Source organism: Eleutherodactylus coqui, chromosome 4 (genome assembly GCF_035609145.1).
Source record: "Eleutherodactylus coqui strain aEleCoq1 chromosome 4, aEleCoq1.hap1, whole genome shotgun sequence".
Taxonomy (NCBI): domain Eukaryota; kingdom Metazoa; phylum Chordata; class Amphibia; order Anura; family Eleutherodactylidae; genus Eleutherodactylus; species Eleutherodactylus coqui.
This window is the reverse complement of record NC_089840.1, coordinates 14,567,964-14,583,065: the sequence shown is the minus strand read 5'-3', so window position 1 is coordinate 14,583,065 and position 15,102 is coordinate 14,567,964. Positions and strand designations below refer to the sequence as shown.

The 15,102-nt window shown below is 43.5% G+C and overlaps 1 protein-coding gene across 1 annotated transcript in view; it reads right to left on the bottom strand.

Annotated features, from left to right (window-relative positions):
* Positions 1 to 15,102, bottom strand: part of MRPL39 (mitochondrial ribosomal protein L39) — a 90,191-nt gene that overhangs the window by 31,528 nt on the left and 43,561 nt on the right. Inside the window, exons 5-6 of the mRNA XM_066599099.1 lie at positions 14,590 to 14,657; positions 4,860 to 4,972 (exon numbers count right to left, since the gene is read on the bottom strand). Coding sequence (XP_066455196.1) covers positions 4,860 to 4,972; positions 14,590 to 14,657 — 181 coding nt within the window. The remainder of the gene's footprint in view (positions 1 to 4,859; positions 4,973 to 14,589; positions 14,658 to 15,102) is intronic.

Below are 15,102 nucleotides of genomic sequence, written 5' to 3'. Positions count from 1 at the left end.
TAAGATTAGGGCCACAATGGGTATGTCTCTGAACACGGGAGAAACAGGGGTATCCATTTTGGGATGAAAGGCTTCATTCATGCGTGTGCTGTACAAAAAAAGCTGTTTTTAAAATGACAGAATTGACAAAAAAATGAAAATCACAATTTTTTCCTTTTGCTTGGCTTGAATTCATTCAAAAACTGTGGGGTCAAAATGGTCAGTACACCCCTAGATAAATTCGTTAAGGGGTCTAGTTTTCAAAATGGGGTCACTTGTGGGGGTTCTCTTTGGTTTTGGCCACTCAAGAGCTCTACAAAAGTGCTATGGGGCCTAAAACGCCTTCAAGCAAAATTTATGTTCTGAAAGACACCGACTACTCCTTTCATTTTGACTCCCGTTATGCATCCAGACATAAGATTAGGGCCATAATCGGTATGTTTCTGAACACGGGAGAAACGGGGGTATCCATTTTGGTGCGTAAATCCTCATTTTCATGGGCTCTATAGGAAAAAAATATGTCTTTAAAATGACATATTTGCAAAAATATGAAATTTTATTTTTTGGCCCCTAAATTGAACTAATTCCTGAAAAGAACTGGTGGGGTCAAAATACTCATGACACCCCTCAGTGAATACACTAAGGGGTGTAGTTTTTAAAATGGGGTCATTTGTGGGTGTATCTATTATTCTGACACTTATGAGCCTCTGCAAACTTGGCTTGGTGCAGGAAAACAAAGTGCTCCTCAAAATGCTGAAAAGTAATGTTAAATTTGTACGTCCTCTAAATGGTTAAAAAAAACACAAAAGTTTTTCAAGTGTGCATTCAGAATAAAGTAAACAGATGGAAATACATATCTTATCAAAAATTTGTACAGTATGTTTGGACATATTTGAGATATTACGGTTGAAAATGTGAAAAAATGACAATTTTTTCAAAATTTTTCCAATATTGGTACTTTTAATAAATATACACAAATTATATCGGTCTCTTTTTACAATCTAAATGAAGTACAACATGTGGCAAAAAAACAATGTCAGAATCACTGGGATATGTAAAGCCTTTACGGAGTTATGCCACGTTGAACGACGCATGTCAGATTTCCAAAATTTGGCTCCGTCACTAAGGCGCAAACAGGCTTCGTCACTAAGGGGTTAAAGGTCCCCTTGAAACAATGGGCAAGAACATGCTGTGATATTTTTCCTTGCAGCATCGCATAGAGGAGAAAAAAAACAAAAGCTCATGTGAATAACTATTCAAAAGAATGGAGTTCATATTTGTTCAACTTTTCTGCATCTTGCAGCGCAATATTCTTACCCTTGTGAATGTAGCCTAAGGGTGTGCTACACAGAGATGGGAGAACAGGATCCCTTCTTTGCTATGTGCACAGTGTATGGAGACATCATAGCAACAGTCTACATCTATCAGCTCAGGGAAGACTGAGAAATCGAAATGGAGTCTACAGATTGAAAAAAATGGTCAAAATGCAGGATAGGTCATCAACTGGATTGACAGGGGTCAGCCGCTTGGAATCCCTGCCGATCAGCAGATTCACTGGTCCACTGTTAGTGCCGCAGGGTCAAACATCCACATTTGCGGTCAATAGGAGCTAGGCCTTCTATTACAATTACAGCTCCTTATTGCACATATGAAGCTGGGGACAGTACACATTATTTCACTCGCACGTGCTCAATGTCGCAGGGGTGGGGGATTCTGAGTTCGCAAAGAGAGTACCTGCTGCTGAGGAGAAGTAGTTTTGGCAGCGGAAGTAGTACACAGGCCTGGGCTGTGTTGAAAAAGACCTAAAAAGTCCAGATGTTGCGATGGTAATGGGGAAGACTTGGGGTGGTTGACGATCCATCCGAACCTGAATAGGGTGTCCAGAATGTGGAGACTCTTTAAGTTGGCGGACGGGTCTTGGCTTTTACCATGATGTCCTCAAGATAGAGGATTGCCACTATTTCTTTTGGAGTGAAAAAGGGCCATCACTGAAGCAAGAACTTTTGTGAAAATACAGGGGCCCATGGCCAACCCAAATGGAAAGACTGAATTGAAAAGAAAAACAAATGCTGACGTGTTTGACGGATGGGGACATGAAGATAGGCCTCAAGGATGCCTATGGATGTCAGAAACTCCTCTGGCTAAATGGATGCAATGGTAAATCTCAGAGATTTCATGTGGAAATTACAGACTTTGACATACTGAATAACTTCTTCAGGTCTAAAACAGTCTTGACCGTTCCATCCTTCTTGGGTACCACGAAGAGCTTGGAATAGAAAACCGCAAAGTGTTGAGGAAGAAGAGGAACAATGACGTCTTGAAGAAGTGATCTGAAGGGTAAGTAGGAAGTTCTATAGCATAACCCAAAGAAACAACCTCTTAAACCCAGATGTCCGAGACATGGGCGAGCCAAATCTTTCTAAATAGGGAAATTCGTCTCCCACCCTCTATAGAAGGATTGGTAGAAGAGGCCTTCCTGAGGGCTGTAGTCAGAGGTACTAGGAGGGTCTCTGTTTAAATGAGGGCCTTCACTTTTTGCTCCTGTGAGGTTTTCTAACTATTTGAGCTCCGTGGCTGGAGCAGTGCAAGGAGCGAAATTAAGGTCTTTTCCTCACAGGAGCTCTTGCTTATCTGTATCTGTTCTGTGTTAGGTAGGAGCTTTTCCCACCAGTGGCTTCAGAGATCTCATTCAGTCTGGCACCAAGAAGTCTTGAGCCAAAAAACAAGGCTAATTAAGGGGAGTCATCTGCGTCCCAGGATTTTAGCCACAAGTTGCAGTGTATGGCTATCGAAGCCACCGAGGCATGAGCTAGCAGTCTGGCTGCATCCAGGGAAGCTTCGTAGATGAATTTCCCACCAGGTTATCTGATGCGCAATGTCTGCCAATTCTTCTGGTTGAGAGTTGAAGAGAATACATCAGCATAGTTGCATGGCCCATTTAGTAATAGCTTGCTGACCCAGGTAGAAGTGAAAACCGGCCTAAATGCCAAATTCGTGGCCTCAAAAGGAGGTTTTGGCTAGAGATACCATTTTCCTGTCATGCATCAATTAAAAACCAAAAACAAAAATGAAGCATCTGACATAGGAAGGATGGTACATTTCGCCAAATGGGACACTGGTGGGTTCACTGCTAGTGAAGATGGCCACTTCTTTACTAACTCCTCCGGAAAACGATACATGAGGTCCAAACGCTTAGGTTTAGTGAAACTCTGCATGAGAAGGGAAAGCCTTAGGAGAACATTTTGGATGTCTGAAGGATAAAGTCACCACTGACATAGTAGGTGTCTGATCTTATACCTGGAGGGTACCCTTCAAGGCGACTATGAGACTATCCACAATAATGGAGGGTTTGGAAGCCTGTTCTTCATCTCATAATCAGAGGGGAACTCAGACAGTTCGCCATCTGAGCGACTATTGTCTCTGGAGAAAGGGCTGGACGAGAAGACTATGCAGGGGATCTGAATGTTTGCCTTGAGGGAGAAGGCCTAGCTCTCTTTTGTGGTCTACCACGTGAGTAGCCCTCCATGAAGGAGTCGTCCACATCAGATACGTTATGAAGAGGTTGGCTGGTTGTACAGTCCAACCTATCAAGGAGAAAAGAGACCTATGCTGGGCAGAAGCACACCCTCAGCGCAGGCAGACCCTGGACCGTGCACACAACAACCAGCAGTAGGGAGCTGCTCCGCGACACCGGGCCACCACCACACGCTGTGCGGACCCCCGGTCCTAAGAAACAGCTGCATGATGAACTGAGAGGGAAGGGGCAGTCTCCAGGGACCGGCTGGGCGGCGCAAGGAGCCCCAGCAGATAAAGATACCCCCGCCCTCTCCTCCCTCCTGGGCTGACTAGCTCTGCCACCCGCAGCAGCCCAGAAGGAGCACCGCTGATGGGTTAAACCTGCACCCCTTCAAAGAGATACTTTTGTTTTGCCAGTGGTGGTAGGGAGAAGGGGAGAGATAAGGGAGAAGGTGGTTCTCAAAGCCACGATGTGCGAGGGAGATACTATGTATAGGGTGCGTCTTCCTATGGTGAATGAGTGGGAGCAAAAAAAAAAAACTCACCTTGTTGCTGGAGATACTAACCCTTTCGCTAAGAAGGGGTACGCCCCTGTACTCACCTGCCTTTAAGGAGTAAAGCAATGCTCCAGTAAAGGTGGACAATATGCGTAGCAGGTCAAGTCTAAATTAAAGCTTGGATGTGCTGTCTTTTCCTCGGAGTTCAGGGCAGGCATCAGAACAGTTAATTCTGTTTCTCCTCCTCGGTGGGATAACATGGAGAGTCTGATCTGCACTGTATTCTCAGAGTCCAGGTTTGGTTCTTGAAGACCAGCGTCAAACAGGTCTGCCTCCCATGAACACCAAGCTAAAACGGATTAGCTTGATGCCTGCTGGAGAGGTATAGCTGGTAGGAGGAGCTAACATTTTTTGCTGCTTAGGGTCCATCTCCTACTGGCATTAGCTATACCCGATGGTCTTCAGCTGTGACCCCCAATGATACAGACAAGAAAAAGGCACATTATATTGTTGTATGTGCAGTTCTAGAAAAAGTTCCCTGAAGGTTAGGCTGAACTTGTCATGTGAACGGTGATTTGTGTCCGTACAATTGGTCTGATGTTCAAAACCAAGAAAGGTTTCACTTAGAACATTTTACAATAAAATCCGCGCAGAACATTCACATCCTGACAGAAACTTTCTTTGCTCTCGGTACAAACTGTCCGGAGAGTACAATACATCTCCCAACTGGAAGGCTATTATAAAATTTCTCCACGTGCACAAAGGCTAAGTACTCAGAAGAAAGCGCCATTATTCCACACATCATGTTCCACATTTATAAAACACTTATGTCTCTATAAATGGCAGTAATTTGTTTAAGTAACTCACGGATTGTACTGGAAGATCTCTCGGGCAACTTTTTCCTCCACTTCCAAACACTCAAATGGCAAAGCTTTGCTTATGAGTTTAATCGCATCCTTGGTGAATGACTGGAGATTCTCCTACAAGATGGGAAAGAAAATACATATATTTGGGTCATATTCATCTTAACCGCTTCAGGATCAGAGATTTTTTTCCTTTTTTCGTCCCCACTTTCCAACATCCATAACTTTGTATTATTATTTTTTTTCCATAGCCATATGAGGGCTTGTTCTTTTTGTGAGACGAGTTGTATTCTTCTAATGGTATCAAATAAAGGGCAGTAGAATGTCCGTAAGAACGGATCAAAATTTTTTAAGTGGTGAGAAATTAAAAAAAAAAAAAAAAAAAAGCAATTGCGCCATTTGAAGGTTGGCTTCGTTTTCACAGCAATCACAGTAAAAATTAACTTTGTTCTACTGGTCAGTGAGATTACAGCACGCTCCCTCTGTGAAGTTGCCGGGCTCTCGTGATATAATCGCAGAGAGCCCAGCCTGTTGCCATGGCAACAGGACTCTAGATACTGGCGTCCTGTGTTGCCAGTGCCTGGGATCGCTGTATAAGCGATATTGCATGGCAGGACAGAAGTCCTGCTATGCCTTATCACAGCGATCATCAGTGCTGTGCTTTAAGTCCCTCAGAGGGACACAGACAGTGTAAAAAAATATTTAAAAAAAAAGTAAAAAAAACACCTTTGTGCTTTTTCTAATATTAGCATAAAAAAAAGTTTAAAAAAATTTAGATGGCACATATTTGGTATTGACGCGTCCGTAACGATGTGTACAATAAGTTGAATACGCTTTTAATTCTGCACGACAAAAAGCGTTAAAAAAAACCCGCAAAAAAACAGCGGCAAAATGCAAATTTTTAGCATTTTGCCTCCCAAAAAATGCAATAAAAGTGATCAAAAAAGCCGTATATTTCCCAAAATGGCACCAACAAAAACTACAGCTCGTCTTGCAAAAAAATAGTCCCTCATAGAGCTCTGTACATCAAAAAATTAAAAAGTTACAGGATTTTGAATGCAGCAATTTAGAAAAAATAATATTTCCAAAAAAGGGTTTTTATTGCAGAAAAGTGGAAAAACCTAAAAAAAAAAAAAAATGTTGGTATCGTTGTAACCATACCGGCCCACAGACAATATGTTGTGTCATTCATGCTGCATGATTAACGCTGTAAAAAAAATAAAAATAAATAAATCTATGGCAGAATTGATGCATTTTCTCTCCGTCATCATAGAAAAAAAATAATAAAAGTTTTACAATATAGTCTATGTACCCAAAAATAGCACCATCAAAAACTACAGTTCACCACGCAAAAAACAAGCCCTTATACGGCCGCGGCGACGAAAAAGTTAAAAAGTTATGGCTTTTGAAAAATGGAGATGAAAATCCGCCAAAAAGCGTTGCATCCTTAAGCCCAAAATAGGCCGCGTCCTTAAGGGGTTAAACACGTCAAGGGGTCGTTTAATGAAAGCATAATCAATGCAATATAGGGGGGCCCCCACTTGACAGAACGGAGAAGCACTCTACGGTCCTCTCCAATGAAGTCTATGGGAGTTACACTTTACTTACAAGAGCATGTCTAATATCAAAGCATGAAAACCTGACCGATCCTAATGCATGCGTAGGTCAGTGTGAAACACGCATGCATAGTGTGTGTCATACACGCCATTTTTTTTGTTTTTTGTTTTTTTTTTTTTACACGGACCACTCACTGCTCCATGTAAAATAAAAAAAAAGCATGTGAATAGCCCCCATTGACTTTAATGGGTCCGTGTCTGTCATTTACACACACGGCCCAGAAATACACCTTTATGTTAAGAGCCAAGCGAGCCGTACTGGAAAAGGAGGCATTCTTCCGATTCCACCACGGACTCCAACATATTTGGAAACTCCTTTCTAAAGGAGTTGCAGAAAGTTTTAAATAGGAAAAAGTCAATATCTACAGAAAACAGCACCCCATGTGTCCACAGGTTGTGTGTGGTATTGCTGCTGCACTCCAATAATCTTAAAAAGGAGCTTTGGAAGACAGCAAGAATGTTTTCTTTTTAAACCTTTACAACCCCTTTAACCCTTTCCAATCCACTGTCTGATGTCTTCCAACATTCTGATTGAAGCCAGACGTCCAGCAGGGTATTCTTACTGTATACTACTGGCTGTTCTGTTGTCAGGGGCCTCTCTGGCATATCGCATACTGCAGTACAGGCTCTAGCCAGCAGGTGGCACCATTGTAAAATGGCAGAAAGAGAAAGTCCCCGCAGGAAACCCTGAATCCCAAATTGGATTGCAAAGGGTTAAAAAGGGCCACTCTGGGGAAAAAAACAAAACACATTTTCCATTTATATTCCCCTCACCTGACTGCTTGTCTCCTTGGTGCATTGCAACCACTTCCCTGCAGTGCAGCCTCCTGTCTGATGCTTATCAGGCCCCATTTTGATGGCAACATTTTTTACTTTCAGATAGAAATCAAACACATAATGCATCAACACAGAATTCACTAGAGGCTCTACCATTTCAGCCTGCTGTGGAGGGGGGACAGTTTAATTATCATTGTTGTTGTTTACCGTTTAGTCGTTCGTGACCATCAGTGACCCTAAAGGCAAACTCCCGCCATGTTTTTCGGTTTTGCACTGCTTCTTTTATTTGTGTGATCTCCATGCCAGTATCAGCTCTGACAGTATCAGCCATCGTGTCCTTTGGCGGCCGGATCTCCTTTTGCCGCTGATCTGTCCAAGCATTTTAGATTTTTCTAGCGACGCTGCTCACATTACATGGCCAAATACCCGAGTCTGAGCCCAGCGATCTTGCCCTTCGTGAGTCTGAGTCGGGCCATCTTCTCTGTTTGTTCCTCTCGCCATCCAGGGTACACGCAGCAGCTTTTGCCAGCACCACAGCTCCCACGCATCAATCCTCATATCAGCGTTTTTCGCAGTCCCGCTCCTCACATCCATACATGGCTCTGGGGAAAACAGTGGTTGGCACTATCCTGAGTTTAGTTGTTATACCGATATCCCTACTTTTCCAGATTTTGGCCATGTTTAGCATCATCCTTGACCCCAGTGCTATCCTACGTTTTATCTCTGGCATAGATTCTCCAGCTTGGTCAGATGAAGACCAAGCAAGGAAGCTGACGTCTCGCACACATTCTAGGACCTCGTTGTCGATTTTGATTTGAATTCGGCCATTTTTTGCAGTGGTCATAATTTTAGTTTTCTTTACATTCAGGTAGAGGCCCATTGTTTCACTTTCAGTTTTAGTCTTCCATATCAGCTGTTTCAGACCAGCTTCTGTTTCTGCAAGCAGAGTTGTGTCATCCGCATAACAGAGATTGTTGATGCTTCTTCCACCTATTTTCACCCCGATTTCCAATTTATCTAGGTCCGGCTTCCGGATTGCTATAGAGTGACTAGTAATTATAAGGACACTATAGTCCCAGTGTTTCTCGTGGCACATCACACACACAGTAGCTTGATTACCTCAAAAGACAAACACAGTTCGGCTCCACCCACAGCAGTGACATCACCACTGGCCCTTCAGCCCACTGGATCTCTGTGGTAGGTCAATGTGTTCTGTCAGGACTGCTGAGTTGTGTAGGACATTATAGTCCCAGTGCTTCTGGTGGTGCAATGCGCCACACACCTCTGCTACATGGTACATGCACACACACAGCTCTACTACACCTCACACATTTCACACACAGCTTGGCTCCTCCCACAGTAGTGACATCACCACGGGTCCTTAAGCCCATCAGATCTCTGTGGTGGTGGAAGGTTGTTGTCTTCTGTCAGGACCGCTGAGTTGTGTCTTCTGAGATAATAATGGCTTAGTTGTATTCTCAGTGTGTTATTTTTACCCTCCCCTTTCAGGAGCCCTAACTGTTGTTCTTCTGTCGGTCAGACTCTGTTTTATATATGCTGTAGGACCTTCAATGGCGTCACCAGGGGTGGAGCAATGACATCAGCAGGGGCGGAGCATGAGAACCACTCACACACATACATAAAGACAAGTGGTCGTTAGTAGTTTGATTTTATCAGTCTGATTAGATGTGCCGATAAGCCCAGCTCTTGTAGGGGCCACCATAGCTTGTGGTGGTCGACGTAGTCAAAGGCCTTGATGTAGTCGATGAAGAACATGTAGATATTCTTTTGGCATTCTCTAGTTTTTCCATAGTCCATCGCAGGTTTGTAATTTGGTTGCGGGTGCGCGTCTTCGCCAGAATCCTGCCTGTGCATCAGGGAGCGCCGCTTCATATACTGATCTCAGTCTTTCCTGTATAATTTTGAGAAGGATCTTGCTTGCATGCAGAATGAGGGCTATTGTTCGGTAGTTGGAGCAATTCTGGGAGTCGCCTTTCTTTAGTAGACGGAAGACAGATCTTTTCCAGTCCTGCGGCCATGGTGTAATTATCATTACCTTCTATATTCACCTAAATAAGTTACAGCCCACGAGTATACAGTCAGGAGGATGAGCTGTGATCTCCTCTGTTATAGCTGTGTAACAGAAGCTGAGTAATTATCATCAGTAACTGTAATAGGAGTGTTTGTATCTCTCTGTAGGCAGACTGAGAAATCGACTAGTTTCAGACAACATAACCCCAAGTAGATCTGAGCTGGTCAGAATTGAGATCACATGACCAGCTGAGGAAAAAGAGGCATAATTAACCAAGGTGACACTACCTTACTAATATGTATTAGGGAAATCGCTACATAAGGAATGAATTAAAATAAAATCATGGGAGTGGCCCTTTAACATTTCTGCATTTGATCTCACTTTAGGGGACATGACTTTTACTTTGCATTTGCACGGAGATCCTGAATTTGTCCGGCTGACAATGGCGCTTAGATTCTACGAGCCGCTGTTCTACATCAATCTGAAAATGCAGCAAAATGATCAAAATATATTTTATTTAAACTCGTTAATTTGGATACACAGGATCCACCCTGCCAATATAAAATGCTGAATATACCACCGTGACCGCCAAAAATAATCCTCCGCTGTGAGGGGGGGCATTAACCCACTCAGAGTAATTAGCAATTATAATATAGGGATTTGCTATTGAAGCCGCGGAATTGTCGTCTAAAATTAAATGAATTAAACTGAAGATTTCATTTTAACCCCTTAAGGACCAGGCTGATTTGTACCTTAAGGACCAGACTATTTAGGGATTTTACCCATGTGGTGGTTTTACTGCCGTATTTTTTTTTTCCTTTAGCTACCAAAATTATTTTTTCAGTGTTTTTTTTCTGTAACATGTAGGGTTGTTTTTTAAATATTTTTTCAGTGACATTTTTTCCATTTTTTAGTTTTATTGGGGGTAAAAAGCTAAAAAGAAAAGAACATTTTTTCAACATTTCTAGTTTTCTTTTTAAATTAGTATATTTACGCTAAAATAAACTATGGGATCGGGTTCCTCATTTTGCTTCAGACGTTTTGATATATAGTATGTATGGTTTTGGTTGACGGGGTGCATATGGCGACGGTTTAGGTTGGCATTGGCTTTGGCTTATTTTCTTTCTTATGTATATATTGTTGTTTTATTCTGTAATTTTGTTTTACTTATATAATTATGCGTTTTACTATCTATATGTCTCCCGTGACGTCATGCAAGACCTCTGGGGGACATTCACATTTCTTTTTTTTTATTTGACACTTTCCCACTGTAGCTGGGGCATCCGTAGGAGCCATATCAATAGGAGCCCCAGTTACAGGGAAAACATCCACTGTAGTGACATTAGTCACTGGCAGAGCAGGGTCTGCTGGGACCCTGCAGCTCTGCTATAGCAGGAATTCCCGGCGATCACGTGACACCCAGTCTCCCCTAGTGGAAGTTACACTTCCACTTTCAATTTTTAGCACACAGCTCTCAATGAGCGCTGTGTACTCAGGGAAGGAAAAGGCAGAAAGAGTTAAAAACCCCTTCTGCCTCCTCCGGGTTATGAGCTGTGACTACCAGCTGACAACCTGTCCTGTCTCTGATTGATTGCAGAAGCAGGAGGCTTTAATCCCCACCGTAATTTTACCTACAGCTGGAGTTAAAGCCAGGGACCAGGCGTCGTATATTTCCAGTGCCTGGTCCTAAATGGGTTAAAAAAAAAGGGATTTTTTTTTTGAAGTTACGATTCAGTATTTGGAGAGAACGAGGCTTGTTATCACGTAGAGAAGCTGCACTTGTATCTTCTATTTCTGGAGTATATTTTATGGCTTTTCAGATAGGAAGAGCAACAGGGCCACCCGCTGGAGACACCGAATGTGACGGCAGGGCTTAATAGGCGGACATTAAATGTACATTCTGAAGTATAGCAGAAAGTTATACAAAAGCTCAGCCACTCAAGTCCAAACCTCTCGGTGGAACAAAAAGAGATTAAAAAATAAGTTTAATGAAGATTTGTAATATTACACAACTTAACCCCTTGAAGACACGGACATCTTTCATTCTTGTTTTCTCTTGTTTCCCCACTTTCAAAAAAATCCTAACTTTTCATTTTCCTATCATTGTAGCTGTCTGAGGTCTTGTTATTTGCAGCACAAGCTGTATTTTTCAACGGTACCATTAAATGTTCCATAGAGCGTACCTAGATATTTTTGAAGTTTTTAAGTGTGAAGAAATAGAAAATAAATGCCATCGTGACATTTTGGAGGGGCGGGGGCTTGTTTTTTATGGTGACTATAATTTGGCAAAAAGGACATCTCTGCATTATGTGATTACAACAATACCAGGGTTATATAGTCTTACCACCGATAAAAAGGAAAAGCTCTAAAAAAAAACAAAACAAAAAAAAAAAACTTTATTGCCATCTTCTGACCACCATAATAACCTTTTCCTTCAATGCAGTTGTGCCAGAGCTCTATTTTTGCAAGACAACCTGTAGTTTCTATTGCCACACTTTTAGGGTATATAGGACTTTCTGATCACTTTTTATTAAGTTTTATCCTGAAGACGGGGCAGTCAAAAGGCGCAATTCTGTAGGGTGGGTGGGGGGTTGTTGATGAATTAGCTGCTCTACGCAGTTTCCAAAACCGCCATTCACTACGGAAGATACATAATCAGTTGGGCTGTCATGTGCTACCGACCACAGTGTAGAAGGTGAGTGAGGAGACTTAGGGTGGCTGTCCACAGGCGTGATTTCACCGGCGGTAAGCATTGCTATGGAAAGCGCTGGCCCCCTGTCCACGAGCAGAGAATCATTGCGATTCTCCACTTGCGGATGACTTTCCGCAAGCCCCGATTGCCCCGACTTTCCGCAAGCCCCGATTTTCCGCGGTCAGCCTATCTATCAGATAAGTCTGACCTGCGGAGAACAGTCGGCGCTCCTGCAACGCCCGTGGACAGGGGGCCTTATAAGGCCATTCATGCTCCTCTTGGAAATATGCAAATAGGGAAGATGGCGCAATACCTCTGCAGCGCCACCTAATGGATGGCAGCATTCCTGCAATGTTAGGCTCTTTAAACAAGTCTTGTAACAATGACAGACACCCCCCTCCTGACCCCCATCCCAGGCCTCTCACTAGCCAAGCCAGAAACCTGCTGCACACTGATGATGGGCAAATACCCCGAAACAGCTGTCTGTGTATGGTTCCTGGCTTTGGCTTACAATTCCCAATCATTGTTACAAGACTTGTTTAAAGAGTCTAAAGTTGTTTTGCAGGTATGCTGCCTTCCAATAGGTGGCGCTGCAGATGTATAATTTCATCTTCCCGTTTGCTTGTCTCCTTGCCAGACACAGCAGCCCGCTTCTTGTAACTGCTGCTCATGCACCAGCACTGAAGGAGTGAGGAGGAGTCTAAGTAGACACACAGACACCTCCAGAGAAACACAAACAGTTTTTTTCCTTTGCATTGTGATTGAAACAGGATGAATTTTTATTTAACCCCTTAACACTACCGGAGGTACAGTTACGTCCTGGAGGTTCGCGGTTTGTAAGGAGGAGGATTGGGGGTTCGATTCCCCTCCATACAAGGCAGATGCCGGCTGTTTCTTACAATTGATACCCACCAACAACAGCTCCAATCAGCTGTGCTGCTAGCCAGAGCTGTTAACCCTTTAAATGCCACTGTCAATTCTGACAGCCGCATTGAAATGCTCCAATCGATGTTCGGGGGTCCCGAATGGCCCAACACGATGATGGCAGCAGAAAATAAATTTGAGAAGCAAAATATATCCTTAGGGAAAAAAAGTAGTACAGCAAAAAACAACACTATATAGATTTGGTATCATAGTAAATCAGACTGATCCATAGAATAAAAAAAAACAAAAATGGTGTGGTGGGGGTGGGATGGCTTTGTCCTTAGGGGAGCTAACAGGAGAGCACTGGGGAGAGTTAAGTGGGAGAGCAGACTGCATAAACGCTCCCCTCTACTGTGAGCTTGCCTTGTATTCTCCCCGTGTAAACAGACAGAGCAGTGTACAGGCGAGTGGAATAGCGGAACAGAATAGGATTATTTTATTTTCTTCTAGAGTTCAATAGACCCAGTTACTTGACTAGTGTAAACACAACCACTTAAATGTGAGGGCAAGCAAATTACTGACCAGTGTAAACATAACCATAGCGCACAAAGAGAAATCCCAGCATCAGGTAGGACATTATACTGCAGCACTGAGCAGTGTATATGTGATTTCAGTTGTCACACAGCAAATCCCTATTAGCAGCACCATGTCTGTGCGAGTCTCACTCCTGTCCTTTCCATAGACTTCAATGGGCAGCACCCTCCCAGTTCCTGTATCCCATCTTGGCATTTATGTTAAGGCCCATTTAGACACAACGATTATCGCTCAAAAGCCGTCTTTTTAGCGATAATCGTTGTGTCTAACTGCACTGACATTGTGCAGTTTTCGTTAACCAGGCTCATCAGGAATTCACAGCGGGATACAGCTGATACTATTGTTTCAGCTGTATCCCGCTCCCTGAAGACAGGCGGGGTATGAAGAATAGAGCGGTCCAGCTGTGTTCTTCATACTCCACACGGAGCGCACAGCTGTACATCAGCTGAACGCTCTATGAACAGCCGGGGTATGAAGAACACAGCGGTCCAGCTGTGTTCTGCATACCTTGCATGGAGCACACCGTGTATAACAGCTTAGTGCTCCGAGCAGAGAACAGCTGGATGCAGAAGACAAGTAGCCCCGTTTGTCTTCTGTATACCCCGCTCGGAGCACAAAGTGATCGCTCAACGTTTGAGCGATCGCCTTGCACTGTAAAGGCACACAACGATTATCGCTTAAAAGTCGCTCAAAAGGCATCTTTTGAACGATAATCGTTGCGACTAAACCAGTCTTTACTAAAGACACTTGACAACAGACAGTGGGCCACGAGCTGGAAGGAAAGGAGTTACTTAGTTTGCCCGCACTTGAGGATTTTTATGCAAAAACATCATTTTAGGTAAGTAACGCAGTTTGCACTTTTACTAGTTATCACTTTGAGATAACTTGTGTTTATGTAAGTCCAGTGACCGATCATCCTCAGAGGACCATCACTGACCACCATCCCGGTTTACAAGCAGCTCTTCCCTTAGTAATTAACCATTTCTACATCAGGCCAAGCTCGGCAGCCGAGTCCCAGCAATGTACGATGATGGAGATTGAGTTGTGCTGATGGCCCCGGCGCGCAGTCCTGCAGCTGTGATCACAGACCGGCCGTCTCGCGGGTCGTGAACAACCCTACAATGTACGTGGCATGAAAGCAAAGGAAATGAAAGCTCACCTTGGTGGGGGTCCATTCGTCCAAGCGGCTGTCCAGCACCACATCATAGCAGAACGCCCCGGAGGTCACTGCACAGAACACAGCAGATACAGCCGTTAGATACCAGGAAATCCGGATTAACCCAAGTGCTGGCATGCAGGCAGGCGCTGGCAGGAGTGCGCAATCTACTAAATACGTGTCGACAGCCGACAGCCTGCCAACATCAGACTTCGCTGGACGCCGGGCTCTAGGCAGATTGGGAGATATTTGTCTTGTGTGTAACAATATTTGCCATCAGACACCGACGGCTCCAATGCAAGGAAGGCAATGGGAATGAAGAGGCTTCATTGATACATTAACCCTTTCATTGATACGCCTGATACAATTCTGGTGTTCCCACTTAAGATCATAACTTTTTTTTGTTTTTTGCAGGACAAGTTGTGTTTCTATTTAACCCTTTCCAATCCAATTTTGGATTCAGGGTTTCTTAAAAGGCTTTCTCTTTCAGCTGTTATACAACAGTGCCATCTGCTG